Source organism: Mytilus edulis, chromosome 7 (assembly GCF_963676685.1).
Source record: "Mytilus edulis chromosome 7, xbMytEdul2.2, whole genome shotgun sequence".
In the NCBI taxonomy this organism is placed as follows: domain Eukaryota; kingdom Metazoa; phylum Mollusca; class Bivalvia; order Mytilida; family Mytilidae; genus Mytilus; species Mytilus edulis.
In genome coordinates, this window is record NC_092350.1 from 77,896,317 (window position 1) to 77,922,538 (window position 26,222).

Here is a 26,222-nt window from a genome sequence, read left to right on the forward strand (position 1 = left end):
TCCCGTCCCAACAGTTTAGGAATTAGGGGCCCAAAAGGGGTCAAAATAAGAATGTTTCTAGTTTCCAGACAATTACTTGTGTTTAAGTGTATGGATCTTTCTGAAATTGTACCAAGGTTCCATATTACAAAGGGAAGGTTGGGATTGAGTTTGGGGGTAATTGCCCCTATGGTTCAGGAATTAGGGGCAAAAAAGAGGCAAAAACAAGCAATTTTTCTAGTTTCCAGACAATAACTTGTGTTGAAGTGTATGGATCTCTCTAAAATTGTAATGCAGGGTATCCCAACACAAAGGAAATGCTGAGATTGAATTTTGGGGGTAATTGCCACAAACGTTCAGGAATTAGGGGGCAAAAAAACCAGCATTTTTCTAGTTCCCAGACAATTACTTGAGGTCAAGTGTATGGATCTCTCTGAAATTGTACAGCAAGGTTACCATACCACAAAGGGAAAGCTGGGATTGAGTTTGTGGGTAATTACTGAAAGTTTTTATTTTAAAATGGGGGGGGGGGGGTAAATTTTTTTTTTTTAATTTTGTTTTTTGTCTTAAAATTTTACGTTTTTCCAATGATTTATTGTTCTTATTTATATATGAATGGAAAAAATACTGATATGGCAGGATTTACCCCCTAACTATGATATGTAAATCATATATAAAGTATTGTGCAATAACAGGAAATCTTCAATTGCATAGTATTGCACTATAGCACAATATTGTGCATAAGCAAAAAATCCTCAAATCAATTGCACAGTATTGCGCAATTGCAAAAAATCTTCAATTTCACACTATTGTGCAAGAGCACAACATTGCACCAAAGTAAGAAATCTTATTTTGCACAGTATTGTGCAATAGCAAAAAATCTTCTATAGAAAATATATAGAAATATTTCAACCCATTTCAAATTTTTAAGATCTTTCACCACATTCTTTTGTGTCAGAAACCTATGTTATGTAAAAAATTTGATCATAATCCAAATTCAGACAGTATCAACCTTGAATATTGTGTCCAAACTTGCACCAACTGTTCAGGGTTTGACCACTGCGGTCATATCAGGCTGCGCTCAGCGAAGCATTTTATTTTTGTTATGCTTGAAGATATTGATTTAATAATATGTATATAGTTTTATTATGACAAGTTACAGGGTCAAGTTTGAATTTTGTTCTGGTCTGATGATTTTGTGCAGAGGTATGGTCCTTGAACTTAGAAAATTCACTCAAAAAATCAGTTTTTCGCACTTTTTTTAGCTCACCTGGTGAGCTTTTCTCATCACTTTGCGTCCATCGTCCGTCGTCATTGTCTGTCGTTGTTAACTTTTACAAAAATTTTCTCCTCTGAAACAACTGTGCCAAATTAAACCAAACTTGGCCACAATCATCATTGGCGTATCTAGTTTAAAAAATGTTTCCGGTGACCTGGCCAATCAACCAAGATGGCAGCCATGGCTAAAAATAGAACAATTGGTAAAATGCAGTTTTTGGCTTATAACTCAAAAACAAAAGCATTTAGAGCAAATCTGATGGGGTTTAATTGTTTATCAGGTCAAGATCTATCTGCCCTGAAATTTTCAGATGGATCTGACAACCGGTTGTTTGGTTGCTGCCCCTGAATTGGTAATTTTAAGGAAATTTTGCCGTTTTCTAATTATTATAGATAGAAATAAACTGTAAACAGCATTAATGTACAGCAAAGCAAGACCTAACCAGATGCTCCGCAGGGCGCAGCTTTATACGACCGCATAGTTTGAACCCTGAACGGTTGGGGCAAGTATGGACACAACATTCAAGCTGGATTCAGCTCTAAATTTGGATTGTGATTAAATAGTTGACACAGCATAGGTTTTGGACACAGAATGAATGTGGTCTAATGAACTTAAAATATTTTTTTTGTCTTTGAACAATCACTATGCTGTTGAATATTAATCCCCCCTTAATTTATGAAATCTGAAATGCGAAAAATTAAACCCCCCCCCCACCATTTTTTTTTCACATCCCCCTTTCCCTTTTTTCAAAACTGATCTCAATTCAAATTTCTAATGGAGTTTGCAACAATAACTACTCATTTAAATACATCATAAAATATTAAAATGTAACAAAAGTGCTTGTTATCACTGAATGGTAAAGAGTGTTTTAATTTATCAGTTGGTAGTAAAAGTGAATATACATTGTGCATTGTATAAAACAATGATTTAAGTTGATTCAACTACTATTCTGGACAAAGAAAGATAACTCCAATCAATTGAAAATTTCTTGCTATTGCACAATTTTGTGCAATTAGATATTTCTTGCTATTGCACAATACTGTGCAATTGAACATTTTTTGCTATTGCACAATACTGTGCAATTGAAGATTTCTTGCTATTGCTGAATACTGTGCAATTGAAAATTTCTTGCTATTGCACAATACTTAACATAATAATTTTGGATCCTGATTTGAACCAACTTGAAAACTGGGCCCATAATCAAAAATCTAAGTACATGATTAAATTCAGCATATCAAAAAAGCCAAAGAATTCAATTTTTATTAAAATCAAACTTAGTTTAATTTTGGACCCTTTGGTATTTAATGTAGACCATTTTGAAAACGGGACTAAAAATTAAGAATCTACATACACAGTTAGATTTGGCATATCAAAGAACCCCAATTATTCAATTTTTGATGAAATCAAACAAAGTTTAATTTTGGACCCCGATTTGGACCAACTTGAAAACTGGGCCAATAATCAAAAATCTAAGTACATTTTTAGATTCAGCATATCAAAGAACCCCAAGGATTAAATTTTTGTTTAATTTTGGACCCTTTGGACCTTAATGTAGACCAATTGGAAAACGGGACCAAAAATTAAGAATCTACATACACAGTTAGATTCGGCATATCAAAGAACCCCAATTATTCAATTTTTGATGAAATCAAACAAAGTTCAATTTTGCACCCTTTGGGCCCCTTATTCCTAAAAACCTGTTGGGACCAAAACTCCCAAAATCAAACCAAACCTTCCTTTTATGGTCATAAACCTTGTGTTTAAATTTCAAAGATTTCTATTTACTTATACTAAAGTTATGGTGCGAAAACCAAGAATAATGCTTACTTGGGCCCCTTTTTGGCCCCTAATTCCTAAACTGTAGGAGCCAAAATTCCCAAAATCAATCCCAACCTTCCTTTTGTGGTCATAAACCTTGTGTTTAAATTTCATTGATTTCTATTTACTTATACTAAAGTTATTGTGCGAAAACCAAGAATAATGCTTATTTGGGCCCTTTTTTGGCCCCTAATTCCTAAACTGTTTGAACTAAAACTCCCAAAATCAATCCCAACCTTCCTTTTGTGGTCATAAACCTTGTGTCAAAATTTCATAGATTTCTATTTACTTAAACTAAAGTTATAGTGCGAAAACCAAGAAAATGCTTATTTGGGCCCAATTCCTAAAATTTTGGGACCAAAACTCCCAAAGTCAATCCCAACCTTCCTTTTGTGGTTATAAACCTTGTGTAAAAATTTCATAGATTTCTATTCACTTTTACTAAAGTTAGAGTGCGAAAACTGAAAGTATTCGGACAACGACGCAAGACGCAAGACGACACAGGACGACGTCGACGCCAACGTGATAGCAATATACGACGAAAAATTAAAATTTTTGCGGTCGCATAAAAATAATTCAACATGACCAAAATGGTCAATTGACCCCCTAAGGAGTTATTGTCCTTTATAGTCAATTTTTACTAACATTTTCCACTGAAACTACTGGGCCAAGTTCATGTTAGATAGAGATAATTGTAAGCAGCAAGAATGTTCAGTAAAGTAAGAAATACAAACACATCACCATCACCAAAACGTAATTGTGTCATGAATCAATCTGCTTCCTTTGTTTAATATTCACATAGACCAAGGTGAGCGACACAGGCTCTTTAGGGCCTCTAGTTTGTAATGCTCAAAGATATTAATTTAATAATTGGTTTATAGTTTTATCATGACAAGTTACAGATCAAGGTAAAATTTTGTTTCAGTCTGATGATTTTGTGTAGAGTTATGGTCCTTGAACTTGGAAAATTCACTGAAATAATCCGTTTTCCTCACTTTTTTTCGTCATGCTGAAAGAAAATGACCTGATATTTGCTGTATTGTTTACACCATGCCAGGTTATAGATCAAGTTAGCATTTTGTTCTAGTACAATGAATTCTTAACCGGAAGGGGACTATGTATTGCCATGCAATACTCTCAGAATGCTTGTTCAGATAAAATATGAGTATGATTATCTATAAGAGTATAATATTTTTGCTGATAATGTAATAGCTTGTTTTTTACCTGTGTTCCCAAAGGCAGAAGCACTGCAAGTAATTGCTTGACCCTGTCTCTCAATCTGTCCATCTGTTCAAAGGAAAACTTTCACCCTTTCACACTTTTCTTGTTTTCTATGAAATGGGATGATTTGGTATTTGGTCTGTAGCTTGATAATGTTGAGCTGTAACAAATTATTGTTTTGGGCCCCACCTAGTGGCAGGTTGTCCTAAAGTGAATTAGTGATCACTCTGTCTACCCGTCCGTCCGTCCTTAACAAATTGTGTCCACTCTATATCTTGATCAATTGTGGTGTCACTGTTTCTCAAAAGAAGCTTGTATTAAAGATAACATTACAGTGTTCATTACAGTGATCATTTCCTCATTACAGTGTTCATTTTTACATTACAGTGATCATTTCCAAGTTTTTGCTTTTGTCTTTAATTGTACACTGTTTTTGTAATTTTATTCCACAATTTTCATGTAAGAAATAATTTGCTTCTATGTGTTATATTTTTCTTCTTTCAAGTAAAATTCAGCAGCCCCTCAGCAAATTTTAGTTTTTTAACAATTAATTAGCATTCTTTTTAGCTCACCTGGCCCAAAGGGCTACGTGAGCTTTTCCCATCACTGTGCGTCCGGCGTCCGGCGTCCGGTGTCCGGCGTCGTCCGTCATCGTTAACTTTAACAAAAATCTTCTCCTCTGAAACGACGGGGCCAAATTAAACCAAACTTGGCCACAATCATCATTGGGGTATCTAGTTTAAAAAATGTGTCCGGTGACGAGGCCAACCAACCAAGATGGCCGCCATGGTTAAAAATAGAACATAGGGGTAAAATGCAGTTTTTGGCTTATAACTCAAAAACCAAAGCATTTAGAGCAAATCTGACAAGGGGTAAAATTGTTTATCAGGTCTAGATCTATCTGCCCTGAAATTTTCAGATGAATCGGACAACCCGTTGTTGGGTTGCTGCCCGTAAAATGATAATTTTAAGGAAATTTTACTGTTTTTGGTTATTATCTTGAATATTATTATAGATAAAGATAAACTGTAAACAGTAATAATGTTCAGCAAAGTAAGATTTACAAATAAGTCAAGTGACCGAAATGGTCAGTTGACCCCTTTAAGAGTTATTGCCCTTTATAGTCAATTTTTTCATAAATCTTAGTTATCTTTTACAAAAATCTTCTCCTCTGAAACTACTGTGCCAAATTAATCCAAACTTGGCCACAATCATCTTTGGGGTATCTAGTTTAAAAAATGTGTCTGATGACCCGGCCATCAAATCAAGATGGCCGCCACGGCTAAAAATAGAACATAGGGGTAAAATGCAGTTTTTGGCTTATAACTCAAAAACCAAAGAATTTAGAGCAAATCTGACATGGGGGTAAAATTGTTTATCAGGTCAAGATCTATCTTCCCTGAAATTTTCAGATGAATCGGACAACCCGTTGTTGGGTTGCTGCCTTAGGCGTCAGTCTCATCTTCCGTTGAGACAGACTATCGCAATGTTCTGCTCCAAGATAATGTAGTACTAGTGATCGAATTCTGATTCTTGGATATTTTGAGTTGCTACTCTTTTGAAAAGATTTCAGCTTGAATAAAAAAGGAATGAATGTTCACCGACAATTCAGATGAATTAAACTTCATTTTGAAACTATATAAATCATCTACTTCTTAGAATATTATAGTTCAGTGTATCAAGACCGAGATCAAGCTAAAGATAAGTGTTGTAGAAATTATTATAACCACAAAACACAAGTCAAGTTTGAATTTTGTTGGCGTCACTTTTACCATTCTAGATGTAATGGGGTGAAATTTTCAGTATATCCTCACTGGCGGATCTAGAAATTTTCATAAGTGGGGGCCCACTGACTGCCTAAGGGGGAGGGGGGGCCGCTCCAGTGATTCCCTATATAAGCAACCAAATTTTTTCCCAAAAAGGGGGGCCCGCCCCCCTCCTTAATCCGCCTCTGATCCTATCAAGTATATATACCCTTATATATAAGTTTGACTTGTAGCTTTCTTCGGTTAAACATTTATCAGGTGAAAGGAGTAAAAACTCTAATTTGGCATTAAAATTAAAAAGATTATATCATAAGGAACATCTATAATACTAAAATAACGAGTTCCAATTTGTCAGCCGTCATGGGGTAAAAACGACAAATCAAAGAATTCAATTTTATATATATCCAATATTTGGGGGGTGGGGGGTTGATTTTTTTAAGGGATTCATATCTTTTTCAAAATTTTTCAAATTTCAAGTTTCAAGAAGAAAGAAGAAGCATTCAATGGCATAGTATTGCGCAATAGATTTGTAAGATCTTTGACCACATTTTGTGTGTGTCAGAAACCTATATCATGTCAAAAATTTGATCACAATCCAAATTCAGACAGTATCAAGCTTGAATATTGTGTCCAAATTTGCACCAACTGTTCAGGGTTTGACCTCTGCAGTCGTGTCAGGCTGCGCTCAGCAAAGCAATTTATTTACCACATGTTATTTACAGCGGTAACCACATAGATGGTTCATCAGTTAAGCTATTGTATATATGTAACCTCAGTTATGCTATTGTATACATGTTCCCTCAATCAATGGTTCATCAGTTATGCTATTGTATACATGTTCCCTCAATCAATGGTTCATCAGTTATGCTATTGTATACATGTTCCCTCAATCAATGGTTCATCAGTTAGTTATGCTATTGTATACATGTTCCCTCAATCAATGGTTCATCAGTTATGCTATTGTATACATGTTCCCTCAATCAATGGTTCATCAGTTATGCTATTGTATACATTTAACCTCAATCAATGTTTCATCAGTTATGCTATTGTATACATGTAACCTCAATCAATGGTTCATCAGTTATGCTATTGTATACATTTAACCTCAATCAATGGTTCATCAGTTATGCTATTGTATACACGTTCCCTCAATCAATGGTTCATCAGTTATGCTATTGTATACATTTAACCTCAATCAATGGTTCATCAGTTATGCTATTGTATACATGTAACCTCAATCAATGGTTCATCAGTTATGCTATTGTATACATTTAACCTCAATCAATGGTTCATCAGTTATGCTATTGTATACACGTTCCCTCAATCAATGGTTCATCAGTTATGCTATTGTATACATTTAACCTCAATCAATGGTTCATCAGTTATGCTATTGTATACATGTAACCTCAATCAATGGTTCATCAGTTATGCTATTGTATACATTTAACCTCAATCAATGGTTCATCAGTTATGCTATTGTATACACGTTCCCTCAATCAATGGTTCATCAGTTATGCTATTGTATACATTTAACCTCAATCAATGGTTCATCAGTTATGCTATTGTATACATGTAACCTCAATCAATTGCATGCATTAATGCATGTACAGACCTGTCAGATCTATCATAAAATCACAATTTAATGACAGAAAATGATGTGTTTGCAGTGGCGGATCCACAACTTTTCCTAAAGGGGGGGGGGGGGCTGCTGACTGATCTAAGGGGGTGCTCCCTCCAGTCATGCTTCAATAATTCCCTATATAATCAACCAAAGTTTTCCCACGAAAGGGGGGCCCGGGCCGCCCTGGATCCACCTATGGTTTGATTAGATGTTAGTTAAAGGAGAAGATCGTTTGTTCTTTTTATTTTGATAATGCCTCATTATGTACAATATTATAATATATCTAATGTTGTCAACGATTAACCGGTTAACCGGTCGAACGACCGAATACCAAAATCACTAACCGGTTAACCGGACATTTTTATCAATTTTAATAGATATGATATAAATTTGTATCGAAATCATTAAATAGTTATGTTTTATTTAAAAAATGTCGTCGCGGTAATTAATTTGACAGATCAATTGTCCAGCCTATTGATTGCTATTGTTAATCCGAAAAACATAAAATTAATTAGAAATTGTCGCTCAGCTTGGGGCAAGATCTTAATGAAACATAATTAGTATACTTGTTATTTTAACAGTAACTTTAAATCAGGAATACGATTAAATTTTACGATTTACTTCATTATTTTATTTTTGATCTAAAAGCGTGTAGACCTACTTTTAAATGTGCAACCTCCGTCGTGTAAGACTTTGATATACTTTAAACGAAATGTTAACTAAAATATTGTGAAATGCAAATCAATGTGAATGTACTAAGGTATACGTGATAGTACGAGTAACATGCTTAATCATTTCAAATTGAAACACTCCACATTAATATCGGAGACAAGAGAAAAGGAAAAAATTATCGGTTTCAGACATATTCGCGTCTACGATATCAAGAAGTTTTTTTTTCTATTTTTCAATCTGAAGTTGATACAAACGCCATAGTTGATACGGTGTATATGAATATTAAAAGTCAAACTTCGCAAAGAATCCTCACAAACAAGCCTTATAATGCTAAAGGACAAAAAGCGAAAATTTATGACTTTGATGGAAGGTTGTCACCACATCTTATAGCTATGTGTAGGGTACTAAAGATATAAGGCTTTCAAACACCAACTTAAACTACCGGTTAATCGGTCGAACGATTATCCGAATAACCGGTTAGGCAATAGTGTACGATTTGACAACACTAATTATATCAAAACGTTTCATATCACAAAAGAAAAAAGGTTGTTTAGAAATCAGGAACCAAAAAGGGGCAAAAAACTACCTTTTTTTTGGTTTCAGAATAATAACTTGTATATAAGTGTTTGGATCGCAAAATTCCGTACCTCAAAAGGAAGTTTCGGATTGATTTTTGGGGTTATGGCTCTTACTGTTTTGGAATTTTGACCAAAATTAGGTAAAAAACAACACTTTTCTAATACTTTGTTTAAATTGCTTATTTCTTGACTTATCCAAATAAAGATCAAATTGATTAATTTAAAGTATTGAATTCTTGGAGTTCTTTGTCATGCCGCATCTGACCATGTATTTTGTTTTTTAATATTTTGTCCTGTTTTAAATTGGTCCACATTAAGTTCCAACGGGTCCAAAATTAAACTTAAAATTGAATTTATGTGGTTCTTTGTAGGGCTGAATCTAACCTTGTGTCTAGATTTTAGATTTAGCTCCCGTTATCAAATAGGTTCGTTCACAATGAGGTTCGAAGGGTCCCAAATTAAACATTGTTTGATTTCATCCAAAATTCAATACTGTAAATTCAGAAATTATTGCATCCATTTATTATTGCAATTTTGTCAATTTAGACTTGAATGCGATTTTCATTTTTACGATTTTGAGAAAAATCCTGATTAATTCATATAATAGTTATCAAAAGTACCAGGATTATAATTTTATACGCCAGACGCGCGTTTCGTCTACATAAGACTCATCAGTGACGCTCAGATCAAAATAGTTAAAAAGCCAAATAAATACAAAGTTGAAGAGCATTGAGGATAAAAAATTCCTAAAAGTTGTGCCAAATATGGCTAAGGTAATTACTCCTGGGTTAAGAAAATCCTTAGTTTTTCAAAAAATTCAAAGTTTTGTAAACAGAAAATTTATAAAATGACCATATAATTGATATTCATGTCAACACACGAAGTGCTGACTACTGGGCTGGTGATACCCTCGGGGACGAAACGTCCACCAGCAGTGGCATCGACCCAGTGGTGTAAATAGTTATCAAAAGTACCAGGATTATAATTTTATACGTCAGACGCGCGTTTCGTCTACATAAGACTCATCAGGGACGCTCAGATCAAAATAGTTAAAAAGCCAAATAAATACAAAGTTGAAGAGCATTGAGGATCAAAAATTCCTAAAAAATACGTCAAAATGCGAGTTTACCTAAATTATTGCGTTTACAACTCTGTCGCATTTTTCTCAATAATAACAACCTCGCAATAATTTCTGAATTTACAGTATTTGGGGTTCTTTAATATGCTGAATTTTACCATGTATTTTGATTTTGGTTATTGGACCATATGAGGTAAATGACAAATTTCAAATTTTTATGCCCCTACCTTATATCCCCGCTATAGAGGAGGGGCATTAAGTTTTACCCGTGTCAGTCTTTACGTCCTTCCATACATCCCAAAATTGGTTTCCATTCTCTAACTTTAGTTTGCCTAAACCAAATGTTATGAAACTTATACACAATGCTTATTACCACATAAATTGCTGAAACTTTCTTTTCCTTTTTATACGACCCCAAAAATTGAAAACTTTTTGGTCGTATATTGGTATCACGTTGGCGTCGTCGTCCGAATACTTTTAGTTTTCGCACTCTAACTTTAGTAAAAGTGAATAGAAATCTATGAAATTTTAACACAAGGTTTATGACCACAAAAGGAAGGTTGGGATTCATTTTGGGAGTTTTGGTCCCAACATTTAATGAATCAGGGGCCAAAATTGAACTTTGTTTGATTTCATCAAAAATTGAATAATTGGGGTTCTTTGATATGCTAAATCTAACTGTGTATGTAGATTCTTAATTTTTGGTCCCGTTTTCAAATTGTTCTACATTAAGGTTCAAAGGGTCAAACATTAAACTTAGTTTGATTTTAACAAAAATTGAATCCTTGGGATTCTTTGATATGCTGAATCTAAAAATGTACTTAGATTTTTGATTTTTGGCCCAGTTTTCAAGTTGGTCAAAATCGGGGTCCAAAATTAAACTTTGTTTGATCTCATCAAAAATTGAATAATTGGGGTTCTTTGATATGCCAAATCTAACTGTGTATGTAGACTCTTAATTTTTAGTCCCATTTTCAAATTGGTCTACATTAAAGTCCAAAGGGTCCAAAATTAAACTAAGTTTGATTTTAACAAAAATTGAATTCTTGGGCTTTTTTGATATGTTGAATCTAAACATGTACTTAGATTTTTGATTATGTTTTCAAGTTTGTTCAAATCAGGATCCAAAATTATTAAATTAAGTATTGTGCAATAGCAAGAAATTTTCAATTGCACAGTATTCAGCAATAGCAAGAAATCTTCAATTGCACAGTATTGTGCAATAGCAAGAAATTTTCAATTGCACAGTATTGCGCAATAGCAAGAAATCTTCAATTGCACAGTATTGTTCAATAGCAAATATTTTCAATTGCACAGTACTGCGCAATAGCCAGAAATATCTAATTGCACAATATTGTGCAATAGCAATTTTTTTTTAATTGATTGGAGTTATCTTTATTGTCCAGAATAGTAGTTGAATCAACTTAAATCATTGTTTTATACAATATACAATGTATATTCACTTTTACTACCAACTGATAAATCAAAACAATCTTTACCATTCAGTGATAACAAGCACATTTTGTTACATTTTAATATTTTATGATGTATTTTAATGAGTAGTTATTGTTGCAAACTCCATTAGAAATTTGAATTGAGATCAGTTTTGGAAAAAGGGAAAGGGGGATGTGAAGAAAAAAAAATTCTCATTTCAGATTTCATAAATAAAAAGAAAATTTCTTCAAACATTTTTTTGAGAGGATTAATATTCAACAGCATAAGTGAATTGCTCAAAGGTAAAAAATATTTAAGTTCATTAGACCACATTCATTCTGTGTCAGAAACCTATGCTGTGTCAACTATTTAATCACAATCCAAATTTAGAGCTGAATCCAGCTTGAATGTTGTGTCCATACTTGCCCCAACCGTTCAGGGTTCAACCTCTGCGGTCGTATAAAGTTGCGCCCTGCGGAGCATCTGGTTCTAATTTTAGTTTGCCTCAACCAAATCTTATGAAACCTATACACAAAACTAATTACTAAAAACACAATTGATTTTGAATTTTGGTGGTGTCAATTTTTCCTTTCTATAGTTCTTCCCTTTATGAAAGGAAGCATTGCTGAAATTTTAGTTTCTGTTCTCCAACTGAAGTTTGCCTCAACTAAATGTTATGAAACATATACACAATGCTTATTACCACAAATGTCAGATCAAGTACAAAATTAGGTATTATCACTTTTACAGTTCTTGAGTTATGTTCCTTTATAAAGTTACTTATTTAGCTCTTAGACCACTTTTATTTAGTTTTAAGGACCTATTCTGTGTTCAATATTTAATCACAATCCAAATTCAGAACGGTACCTAGCTTGAATGTTGTGTCCATACTTTCCCCAACTGTTCATGGTTCAACCTCAGTGGTTTTATCAAGCTGCACCCTGCATTTTATTGTAAAATAATGTCAAGGTTCAAATATGGATATCTAAAATAACTTGATCTTGCCTGTTTTCATACTGATACCTGTGGAGAATGTTATTATGTAATGATGCTCCTCTAAATAAGCAAAAGAAATGTTGACAATAGACAAAGGCTTAGTTCTTTTATGATTGAAAAGGTGTTTCTTTTCAGATGCATTTGCTATCACTACAAAGTAAACTAGAAGCAGAGCCATTGCCTATGAAATTGATGAAGTTTTTCTTCCGTTTTGTCAGTATATATTTGATGTACATTTCATCAATGTTACCAAGTGTAAGTACTTACAAAGTTAGTGTTAATACTTGGAGATAAACAACTTTGCACAGGTACAGATTATCTAATAGGATTCAATTTAAAAGCCTTCTTTCTGGGGTTAAACATACAAATAACAGTTATTAATTGTATGCAAGAACAAGGGTTAATCATTATGAACAGACAAGGGTTAATCATTATGGACAGACAAGGGTTAATCATTATGACAGACAAGGGTTAATCATTATGGACAGACAAGGATTAATCATTATGGATAGACAAGGTTTAATCATTATGGACAGACAAGGTTTAATCATTATGGACAGACAAGGGTTAATCATTATGGACAGACAAGCTTTAATCATTATGGACAGACAAGGGTTAATCATAATGGACAGACAAGGTTTAATCATTATGGACAGACAAGGTTTAATCATTATGGACAGACAAGGGTTAATCATTATGGACAGACAATGTTTAATCATTATGGACAGACAAGGTTTAATCATTCTGGACAGACGAGGGTTAATCATTATGGACAGACAAGCTTTAATCATTATGGACAGACAAGGGTTAATCATTATGGACAGACAAGGATTAATCATTCTGGACAGACAATGTTTAATCATTATGGACAGACAAGGTTTAATCATTCTGGACAGACGAGGGTTAATCATTATGGACAGACAAGCTTTAATCATTATGGACAGACAAGGGTTATTCATTATGGACAAACAAGGGTTAATCATAATGGACAGACAAGGTTTAATCATTATGGACAGACAAGGATTAATCATTATGGATAGACAAGGTTTAATCATTATGGACAGACAAGGTTTAATCATTATGGACAGACAATGGTTAATCATTATGGACAGACAATGTTTAATCATTATGGACAGACAAGGTTTAATCATTCTGGACAGACGAGGGTTAATCATTATGGACAGACAAGCTTTAATCATTATGGACAGACAAGGGTTAATCATTATGGACAGACAAGGGTTAATCATTATGGACAGACAAGGGTTAATCATTATGGACAGACAAGGTTTAATCATTATGGACAGACAAGGGTTAATCATTATGGACAGACAAGGTTTAATCATTATGGACAGACAAGGGTTAATCATTATGGACAGACATTTTTTAATCATTATGGACAGACAAGGGTTAATCATTATGGACAGACAAGCTTTAATCATTCTGGACAGACAAGGTTTAATCATTATGGACAGACAAGGGTTAATCATTATGGACAGACAAGGTTTAATCATTATGGACAGACAAGGGTTAATCATTATGGACAGACAAGGTTTAATCATTATGGACAGACAAGGGTTAATCATTATGGACAGACATTTTTTAATCATTATGGACAGACAAGGGTTAATCATTATGGACAGACAAGGGTTAATCATTATGGACAGACAAGGGTTAACCATTATGGACAGACAAGCTTTAATCATTATGGACAGACAAGGGTTAATCATTATGGACAGACAAGGTTTAATCATTATGGACAGACAAGGGTTAATTATTATGGACAGACAAGGGTTAATCATTATGGACAGACAAGGTTTAATCATTATGGACAATCAAGGGTTTATCATTATGGACAGACAAGGGTTAATCATTATTATTATGGACAGACAAGGGTTAAGCATTATGGACAGACAAGGGTTAATCATTATTATTGACAGACAAGGGTTAATCGTTATGGACAGACAATGGTTAATCATAATGGACAATCAAGGGTTTATCATTATGGACAGACAAGGGTTAATCATTATGGACAGACAAGGGTTAATCATTATTGACAGACAAGGGTTAATCGTTATGGACAATCAAGGGTTTATCATTATGGACAGACAAGGGTTAATCATTATGGACAGACAAGGGTTAATCATTATTGACAGACAAGGGTTAATCATTATGGACAAACAAGGTTTAATCATTCTGGACAGACAAGGATTAATCATTATGGACAGACAAGGATTAATCATTCTGGACAGACAAAGGTTAATTATTATGGACAGACAAGGGTTAATCATTATGGACAGACAAGGTTTAATCATTATGGACAATCAAGGGTTTATCATTATGGACAGACAAGGATTAATCATTCTGGACAGACAAGGATTAATCATTATGGACAGACAAGGATTAATCATTATGAACAGACAAGGGTTAATCATTCTGGACAGACAAGGATTAATCATTATGGACAGACAAGGGTTAATCATTCTGGACAGACAAGGATTAATCATTATGGACAGACAAGGATTAATCATTATGGACAGACAAGGTTTAATCATTATGGACAGACAAGGATTAATCATTATGAACAGACAAGGGTTAATCATTCTGGACAGACAAGGATTAATCATTATGGACAGACAAGGATTAATCATTATGGACAGACAAGGATTAATCATTCTGGACAGACAAGGATTAATCATTCTGGACAGACAAGGATTAATCATTATGGACAGACAAGGATTAATCATTATGAACAGACAAGGGTTAATCATTCTGGACAGACAAGGATTAATCATTATGGACAGACAAGGGTTAATCATTCTGGACAGACAAGGTTTAATCATTATGGACAATCAAGGGTTTATCATTATGGACAGACAAGGATTAATCATTCTGGACAGACAAGGATTAATCATTATGGACAGACAAGGATTAATCATTATGGACAGACAAGGGTTAATCATTATGGACAGACAAGGTTTAATCATTATGGACAGACAAGGGTTAATCATTATGGACAGACAAGGTTTAATCATTATGGACAGACAAGGGTTAATCATTATGGACAGACATTTTTTAATCATTATGGACAGACAAGGGTTAATCATTATGGACAGACAAGCTTTAATCATTCTGGACAGACAAGGTTTAATCATTATGGACAGACAAGGGTTAATCATTATGGACAGACAAGGTTTAATCATTATGGACAGACAAGGGTTAATCATTATGGACAGACAAGGTTTAATCATTATGGACAGACAAGGGTTAATCATTATGGACAGACATTTTTTAATCATTATGGACAGACAAGGGTTAATCATTATGGACAGACAAGGGTTAATCATTATGGACAGACAAGGGTTAACCATTATGGACAGACAAGCTTTAATCATTATGGACAGACAAGGGTTAATCATTATGGACAGACAAGGTTTAATCATTATGGACAGACAAGGGTTAATTATTATGGACAGACAAGGGTTAATCATTATGGACAGACAAGGTTTAATCATTATGGACAATCAAGGGTTTATCATTATGGACAGACAAGGGTTAATCATTATTATTATGGACAGACAAGGGTTAAGCATTATGGACAGACAAGGGTTAATCATTATTATTGACAGACAAGGGTTAATCGTTATGGACAGACAATGGTTAATCATTCTGGACAGACAAGGGTTAATCATAATGGACAATCAAGGGTTTATCATTATGGACAGACAAGGGTTAATCATTATGGACAGACAAGGGTTAATCATTATTGACAGACAAGGGTTAATCATTATGGACAATCAAGGGTTTATCATTATGGACAGACAAGGGTTAATCATTATGGACAGACAAGGGTTAATCATTATTGACAGACAAGGGTTAATCATTATGGACAAACAAGGTTTAATCATTCTGGACAGACAAGGATTAATCATTATGGACAGACCAGGGTTAATCATTCTGGACAGACAAGGATTAATCATTATGGACAGACAAGGATTAATCATTATGGACAGACAAGGTTTAATCATTATGGACAGACAAGGATTAATCATTATGAACAGACAAGGGTTAATCATTCTGGACAGACAAGGATTAATCATTATGGACAGACAAGGATTAATCATTATGGACAGACAAGGATTAATCATTCTGGACAGACAAGGATTAATCATTCTGGACAGACAAGGATTAATCATTATGGACAGACAAGGATTAATCATTATGAACAGACAAGGGTTAATCATTCTGGACAGACAAGGATTAATCATTATGGACAGACAAGGGTTAATCATTCTGGACAGACAAGGTTTAATCATTATGGACAATCAAGGGTTTATCATTATGGACAGACAAGGATTAATCATTCTGGACAGACAAGGATTAATCATTATGGACAGACAAGGATTAATCATTCTGGACAGACAAGGGTTAATCATTATGGACAGACAAGGATTAATCATTATTGACAGACAAGGATTAATCATTCTGGACAGACAAGCTTTAATCATTATGGACAGACAAGGATTAATCATTATGGACAGACAAGGGTTAATCATTATGGACAGACAAGGTTTAATCATTATGGACAGACAAGGTTTAATCATTCTGGACAGACAAGGATTACTCATTATGGACAGACAAGGATTAATCATTATGGACAGACAAGCTTTAATCATTATGGACAGACAATGGTTAATCATTCTGGACAGACAAGGGTTAATCATTATGGACAGACAAGGGTTAATCATTATTGACAGACAAGGTTTAATCATTATGGACAGACAATGGTTAATCATTCTGGACAGACAATGGTTAATCATTCTGGACAGACAAGGGTTAATCATTATGGACAGACAAGGGTTAATCATTATGGACAAACAAGGATTAATCATTCTGGACAGACAAGGATTAATTATTCTGGACAGACAAAGGTTAATTATTATGGACAGACAAGGATTAATCATTCTGGACAGACAAGGTTTAATCATTATGGACAGACAATGGTTAATCATTCTGGACAGACAAGGGTTAATCATTATGGACAGACAAGGGTTAATCATTATTGACAGACAAGGTTTAATCATTATGGACAGACAAGGGTTAATCATTATGGACAGACAAGGATTAATCATTCTGGACAGACAAGGTTTAATCATTATGGACAGACAATGGTTAATCATTCTGGACAGACAAGGGTTAATCATTATGGACAGACAAGGGTTAATCATTATTGACAGACAAGGTTTAATCATTATGGACAGACAATGGTTAATCATTCTGGACAGACAATGGTTAATCATTCTGGACAGACAAGGGTTAATCATTATGGACAGACAAGGGTTAATCATTATGGACAAACAAGGATTAATCATTATGGACAGACAAGGATTAATCATTATGGACAGACAAGGATTAATCATTATGGACAGACAAGGTTTAATCATTATGAACAGACAAGGTTTAATTATTATGGACAGACAAGCTTTAATCATTATGGACAGACAAGGGTTAATCATTATGGACAGACAAGGATTAATCATTATGGACAGACAAGCTTTAATCATTATGGACAGACAATGGTTAATCATTATGGACAGACAAGGGTTAATCATTATGGACAGACAAGGTTTAATCATTATGAACAGACAAGGTTTAATTATTATGGACAGACAAGCTTTAATCATTATGGACAGACAAGGGTTAATCATTATGGACAGACAAGGGTTAATCATTATGGACAGACAAGGTTTAATCATTATGAACAGACAAGGTTTAATTATTATGGACAGACAAGCTTTAATCATTATGGACAGACAAGGGTTAATCATTATGGACAGACAAGGGTTAATCATTATGGACAGACAAGGTTTAATCATTATGAACAGACAAGGTTTAATTATTATGGACAGACAAGCTTTAATCATTATGGACAGACAAGGGTTAATCATTATGGACAGACAAGGATTAATCATTATGGACAGACAAGCTTTAATCATTATGGACAGACAATGGTTAATCATTATGGACAGACAAGGGTTAATCATTATGGACAGACAAGGTTTAATCATTATGAACAGACAAGGTTTAATTATTATGGACAGACAAGCTTTAATCATTATGGACAGACAAGGGTTAATCATTATGGACAGACAAGGGTTAATCATTATGGACAGACAAGGTTTAATCATTATGAACAGACAAGGTTTAATTATTATGGACAGACAAGCTTTAATCATTATGGACAGACAATGGTTAATCATTATGGACAGACAAGGGTTAATCATTATGGACAGACAAGCTTTAATCATTATGGACAGACAAGGATTAATCATTATGGACAGACAAGGATTAATCATTATGGACAGACAAGGTTTAATCATTATGGACAGACAAGGGTTAATCATTATGGACAGACAAGGTTTAACCATTATGGACAGACAAGGGTTAATCATTCTGGACAGACGAGGGTTAATCATTATGGACAGACAAGGGTTAATCATTATGGACAGACAAGGTTTAATCATTATGAACAGACAAGGTTTAATTATTATGGACAGACAAGGTTTAATCATTATGAACAGACAAGGTTTAATTATTATACTGTAAATTCAGAAATTATTGCGAAAATTGAGACAGGATTACAATCGCAATAATTTAAACTGGCATTTTGAAACTTAGTTTATGACTTTCATAGGATTTTTCTCAATATCGCAAAAATTAAAATCGCATATTGGTCTATAATGACAAAATGGCAATAATAAATGCATGCAATAATTTTTGAATTTACACTAGTTAATAAGAAATGTTAGGCACATGAAATCATGATACTTAGCTGACATTGAACTTCTGAATATTTTATCAAGATATAATTTATACATATGTTTTATGTTTTCAGGGTTTGTGTGTGTATTGGTGTACATCAAGTTTGTATGGTGTTGTACAGTATATGGTTATTCAGCAGCCAAAGGTCCGAAGAGCTCTGAGAATACCAAAAGTTAATAACGAAAGTGAAAAACCTATGACTGATATTATAAGAATGGCCAAGAAAAAATATTTACGAATAAAGGATTGATTTAAAGTGGAATATTAATGTGTTCAGATAGTAGACATTATATTTCTTTTAAGATATGTTTATCAGGTTTTTTTTCGGGTTCAGTTTTATTCGGAGACCTAGGTATAACTTTTTCTGTCGAATTTAGTAGTGGGATAAATGAAGAGGAGCTGTTTCATTTTGGACATTGAAATGATTAAAGAGGGACGAAAGATACCAAAGGGACAGTCAAACTCATAAATCTAAAACAAACTGACAACGCCATGGCTAAAAATAAAAAAGACAAACAGAAAAACAATAGTACACACGACACAACATAGAAAACTAAAGAATAAACAACATGAACCCCACCAAAAACTAGGGGTGATCTCAGGTGCTCCGGAAGGGTAAGCAGATCCTGCTCCACATATGGCACCCGTTGTGTTGCTTAAGTGATTACAAATCCGGTAAATAGTCTAATTCGGTAGGTCATATTCATGAAAGTGAAGGGGATTGTAGTTACGACGTAAGGAACATATCCGATATCATTTGTGAAACGGTTATTCCATAACGGTCAACCAACTCGTAATGGCGTCCGTAAAATTTACGAAGGGATGATTTCAACTTCACCATTTGGAACTCTTGGTTTAATAGCTTCCTTGTGAGCATCAAACCTCTATCAAGAAAATCATGATAGGAAATGCAAGCACGGGAATATCGTATCAATTGGGAGATATATACCCCGTATGCAGGTGCTGCTGGAATGTTGCTACTTAGAAATGGAAAGTTCACAATTGGAAAGCTGAAATCATCTCGTTTGTCGTAAAGTTTTGTTTTCAACCGACCATCATTGTCAATTTCTAGATGTAAGTCAAGATATGAAGCCGACTTAACTGTATCTGTAGTATCCTTTATCTCTAGTTCGATTGGATAGATGCGTTCCACATAGTCACCAAATTGTGAACTGTTTAGTGAAAGAACATCATCTATATAGCGGAAAGTAGAGTTAAAGGATATTGCTAACATCTTATCTTTCTTCCTAAGAAGTTCCTGCATGAAGTCAGCCTCGTAATAATAAAGAAACAAGTCGGCGAGTAAAGGGGCACAGTTTGTTCCCATTGGAATGCCGACAGTCTGTTGAAAAACACGTCCTCCGAACGTAACAAATATGTTGTCAATCAAGAAATCAAGCATCTTGATAATATCAGTTTCAGAGAATTTTTTGTTTGAATCAGAGTGATTCTTTACAAAGTAGGATTTATACCTCCCTACGACAATATACTTGTATCTACGTTGGCCATTCTTTTTTATGAAGCAAAGTAATATCAACTCTTTCAATTTGTCTTTTAGTTTGGAATGTGGTATACTTGTGTACAGGGTAGAAAAGTCAAATGTTTTAATACTGTTACAAAATGAAAGAGAGTTAGATTGTATGTACTCTAAAAGATCTTTTGAATTTTTAAGTATCCACATCTGATTCACGCCACCTCTAGAATAGGCAGTTTCACAATAACTTTGAAGCCCGTCTTTGATTGCTGATAAAATAGATGTTAATAATTTAGAAAGAGGTTTCGTGGAGCACTTGGAAGACCCAGCAATATACCGTTGTTTGTAAGGACACTTATGTAGTTTATGTATCCAATACAGTGATGGAAGATCCAGTTCTTCATCTTTGCTTGAAATCCCAAAGGAACATAGAACAGACCTATGATTATCCAGGATTTCCTCTTTGGTAAGTGTCGTGAGGGTATATTTTGAGTTTCCAAGTGAATTGTCAATACTTAATTCGTTTATCAAGCAGTTGATGAACAAATTAATTACATATGCACCATCTTACCATTTTTTATGGCCTTTTTATGTAGTTCTAGGACTGTTATAAAAATTGTTTACAACTACACAATTTAATACCAAATTTCACAATATTATGATGCTAAAATGTCTAAAAACAGAAAGGAAAACTCATTTTCATAATTAGCTCAAAAGCTAATGTTGAAGAGATGAGAACAAAAAGTTAGATGTTGAAGTAGCACAAGGACAGAATTGCAATTAATTGCACATAGAAACTGAAGACTGTTTCATAGTTGGAATGCATGTGTTTTTCACCAGTGGAACCCATCATGCTGACCAGTGTTGATAAAATGCATTTACTGAGGTCATAAAAACTAGAGGCTCTGAAGAGCTTGTGTCGCTCACCTTGGTCTATGTGCATATTAAACAAAGGACACAGATGGATTTATGACAAAATTGTAGATCTTATTTTACTGATCATTCTTGCTACTTACAATTTTCTCTATCTATAATAAACTTGGCCTTTTAGTTACAGAGGAAAATATTTTGTAAAAATTTTAAAAAAAATAACCAAATTAACGAAAAATTGTTAAAAATTGACTATAAAGGGCAATAACTCCTTAAGGGGTCAACTGACCATTTTGGTCATGCTGACTTAATTGTAGATCTTACTTTGCTGAACATTATTGTTGTTTACAGTTTATCTCTATCTATAATAATATTCAAGATAATAACCAACCAGATGCTCTGCAGGTCGCAGCTTTATACGACCGCAGAGGTTGAACCCTGAACGGTTGGGGCAAGTATGGACACAACATTCAAGCTGCATTCAGCTCTAAATTTGAATTGTGATTAAATAGTTGACACAGAAGAGGTGTCTGACACAGAATGAATGTGGTCTAATGAACTTAAAATATTTTTTTGGCCTTTGAGCAATTCACTATGCTGTTGAATATAAACCTCTCAAAAAAATGTTTGAAGAAATTTTCTTTTTATTTATGAAATCTGAAATGAGAAAAATTGAACCCCCCCCCCTTTTTTTCACATTCCCCTTTCCCTTTTTCCAAAACTGATCTCAATTCAAATTTCTAATAGAGTTTGCAACAATAACTACTCATTTAAATACATCATAAAATATTAAAGTGCTTGTTATCACTGAATGGCAAAGATTGTTTTAATTTATTAGTTGGTAGTAAAAGTGAATATACATTGTATATTGTATAAACCAATGATTTAAGTTGATTCAACTACTATTCTGGACAAAGAAAGATAACTCCAATTGAAAATATTTGCTATTGCACAATATTGTGCAATTGAAGATTTCTTGCTATTGCGCAATACTGTGCAATTGAAAATTTCTTGCTATTGCACAATACTTAATATAATAATTTTGGATCCTGATTTGAACCAACTTGAAAACTGGGCCCATAATAAAAAAATCTAAGTACATGTTTAGATTCAGCATATCAAAAAACACCAAGAATTCAAATTTTGTTAAAATCAAACTTAGTTTAATTTTGGACCCTTTGGACTTTAATGTAGAACAATTTGAAAACGGGACCAAAAATTAAGAATCTTCATACAGTTAGATTTGGCATCTCAAAGAACCCCAATTATTCAATTTTTAATGAAATCAAACAAAGTTTAATTTTAGACCCCGATTTGGACCAACTTGAAAACTGGGGCAATAATCAAAAATCTAAGTACATTTTTAGATTCAGCATATCAAAGAACTCCAAAGATTTAATGTTTGTTAAGTTTAATTTTAGACCCTTTGGACCTTAATGTAGACCAATTTGAAAATGGGACCAAATATTAAGAATCTACATACACAGTTAGATTCGGCATATCAAAGAACCCCAATTATTCAATTTTTGATGAAATCAAACAAAGTTCAATTTTGGACCCTTTGGGTCCCTTATTTCTAAACTGTTGGGACCAAAACTCCCAAAATCAAACCCAACCTTCCTTTTACAGTCATAAACCTGGTGTTTAAATTTCATAGATTTCTATTTACTTATACTAAAGTTATGGTGCGAAAACCAAGTATAATGCTTATTTGGGCCCCTTTTTGGCCCCTAATTCCTAATCTGTTGGGACCTTAACTCCCAAAATCAATCCCAACGTTCTTTTTGTGGTCATAAACCTTGTGTTTAAATTTCATTGATTTCTATTAACTTATACTAAAGTTATTGTGCGAAAACCAAGAATAATGCTTAATGCAAATTTTAAGTAAATAGAAATCTATGAAATTTTGACACAAGGTTTATGACCACAAAAGGAAGGTTGGGATTGATTTTGGGAGTTTTGGTTCCAACAGTTAATGTGGTTAAATGGTTAACTTTGGTTGTATTATGTTCTTTAGCAAATTCTCCTGATATTTATTCAAAAATATATTTGCAACCTGATTTCAGACTACAATTATCATCATGAGTTCAAAAATATGTTTGATGTTCTTGCCTGCCAACCGTCTTTACTGATATGACTATAAATAAAGATTGGGTAACATCTAGAAAATTCAAAATGGAAAGTCCTTTGTCAAATTGCAAAATCACAAGCTCAGACGCTTCAAACGAAAACAACTGTCATATATTTGACTTGAAACAGGCGCTCCCTTATGTAGAAAAGAGTGAATGAATAAAATCTTATTTTATAGCTAGCTAAACCTCATACTTGTTTGACAGTCATATAGAATTACATTATATTGACAATAATGTATGAGCAAAACAACAGACATAATAGGTAAAAATGTCAACAAGAGTGCACAGGCTGAAATGTCTTGCCTTCTTTTACTAACCTTTGATTTAATGCTGTTGGTCCTTAATATAAAGCTATACTACAACTATCACATAAACTTAACATTATCCGAAAAAAAATGAAGTCAAGGTCAGATAAACTAAACTGAACATACATGTACACCTTACAATAATTCCATACACCAAGTACTTTAATAATAGTTGACCTATTGCTTGTCAAGTGACAGCAAACAGGATTTTTATGCAAAGGTCAAATGCTAAACAGTTGAGCATTTATGGACACAACATGTAAGCTTTAAAACAGCTCTGAATTTGGATTGTGATGGAATAATTAAAATAGATGATTATCTAATTAAAAATAAAAATGATAGTTGCTAATCTGAACCCCAAACATGATCACCAGACACAAGTTGTTTCATTTTTCCTTTTTCCTTTTTCGATATTCAAATTTTGAAAAAGTCCAAACTGAATTTTTTTTTCCCATCAAAATTTTTTTTCACAATTTTTTTTTTCCTCAAATTTTTTTTCCTTAAAAATTTTTTTTTCCCTCAAATTTTTTTTCCTTAAAAATTTTTTTTTCCTCAAAATTTTTTTTTTCCTCAATTTTTTTTTTTCCTCAAAAAATATTTTCCTGAAATTTTTTTTTCCTCATTTTTTTCGTTTCCTTATTCGTTTTCTATTTCGTTTTTCAATTTTCGATTTTCATTTCCTTATTCAGTTTCTATTTCCTTTTTTGATTTTCATTTCCTTATTCGTTTTTAGCTCACCTGTCCCGAAGGGACAAGTGAGCTTATGCCATCACTTGGCGTCCGTCGTCGTCCGTCGTCTGTCGTCTGTCGTCGTCTGTCGTCGTAAACTATTTCAAGAATCTTCTCCTCTGAAACTACTGGGCCAAAGCATTTAGAGCAAATCTGATGTTGGGTAATATTGTTTATCAGGTCAAGATCTATCTGCCCTGAAATTTTCAGATGAATCAGACAACCTGTTGTTGGGTTGCTGCCCCTGAATTGGTAATTTTAAGGAAATTTTGCTGTTTTTGTTTATTATCTTGAATATAATTATAGATAGAAATAAACTGTAAACAGCAATGATGTTCAGCAAAGTAAGATCTTCAATTAAGTCATTTTGACCAAAATTGTCAATTGACCCCTTAAGGAGTTATTGCCCTTTAAAGACTTTTTTCACAATTTGTTCATCATGTTGACTTACTTTAAAAAATCTTCTCCTTTGAAACTGCTGTATCAATTTCAGCCAAACTTAGGCTAAATGAGTTTCAGAGTATCTAGTATAAATTTTATATTTTATTTCCTTGTATGTCAAGAAACATAGCTCCTATGGCTAAAATAGAACATAGGAGAAAATGATTATTTTTTTTGGCTTTTGAAGAAAATAGGACGATCCAAAAAACATTTAAATAAATTGAAAAGCCAAAATAATCATTGATGAGAGATTTAACCAAAAGAATTAAGGTGAGCCATTCAGGCTCTTGAGAGCCTCTTGTTATTACACTTCCTATATCTGATAATTCTATATTGCATTCTAATTCGTGAAGTGTAGTCACTTGCATCTGTAAATCTATATACAACTTAACACTAGGTCTTAAAATATGTTGAAAAAGAAGATGTACTTTGAAGGAAAAGAAAGTGTTATACGATTTTGTTTGAAGTTTATTAATGGAGCAATATAGTATTAAGCTAGACCAATATTGTGGTTGAATGTAGTGCTATATTTTAATAATCCATAGATGCCAGTAAGTCTTATTGTCCAAGGGCGGATCCTGTCATTTTCAAAAGGGGGTGTTCCCAACCCAGGATACGGTGGTGTTCCAACCATATGTCCCCATTCAATTGCATTGATCGTCCAAAAAAGGGGGGTTCCAAGCCCAGAACTCCCTCCCCCTTCTGGATTCACCACCGTTAGGACTCATCAAGTTAGTACCACACTGGTTGTAATGTAGTCATGTTTGTGTGGCAATATTCGAAACAGAATTTTTTGGTCTATTTGGTACAGTGAATTGATGGAAAAAATATTTTCAGTGTAAAGTACTTAATGATATATACAATAAGCGTCATGACAAAATATGGAAAATTAAAATGGTGTTTGAATTATATTTGTGGAAGTGTCGCATCTGTGATTATAATAAAGAGACCTAATTAAATATTTAAATGTTGGACTTTTGTGCAAGATTTGACTGCAGTTTCTAGAAGTT

The 26,222-nt window shown here is 33.7% G+C and overlaps 1 protein-coding gene across 2 annotated transcripts in view; it reads left to right on the plus strand.

Moving 5' to 3' along the window:
* LOC139482323 (zinc finger protein 45-like) overlaps nt 1–19,523 on the plus strand; it is a 109,433-nt gene extending 89,910 nt beyond the window's left edge. For both annotated transcript variants that reach the window (XM_071266147.1, XM_071266148.1), the window contains exons 5-6: nt 12,578–12,697; nt 19,335–19,523. In XM_071266147.1, the coding sequence (XP_071122248.1) occupies nt 12,578–12,697; nt 19,335–19,511 (297 nt within the window). In that variant the 3' untranslated portion in view covers nt 19,512–19,523. The remainder of the gene's footprint in view (nt 1–12,577; nt 12,698–19,334) is intronic.
* Nucleotides 19,524–26,222: the final 6,699 nt, after the last annotated feature.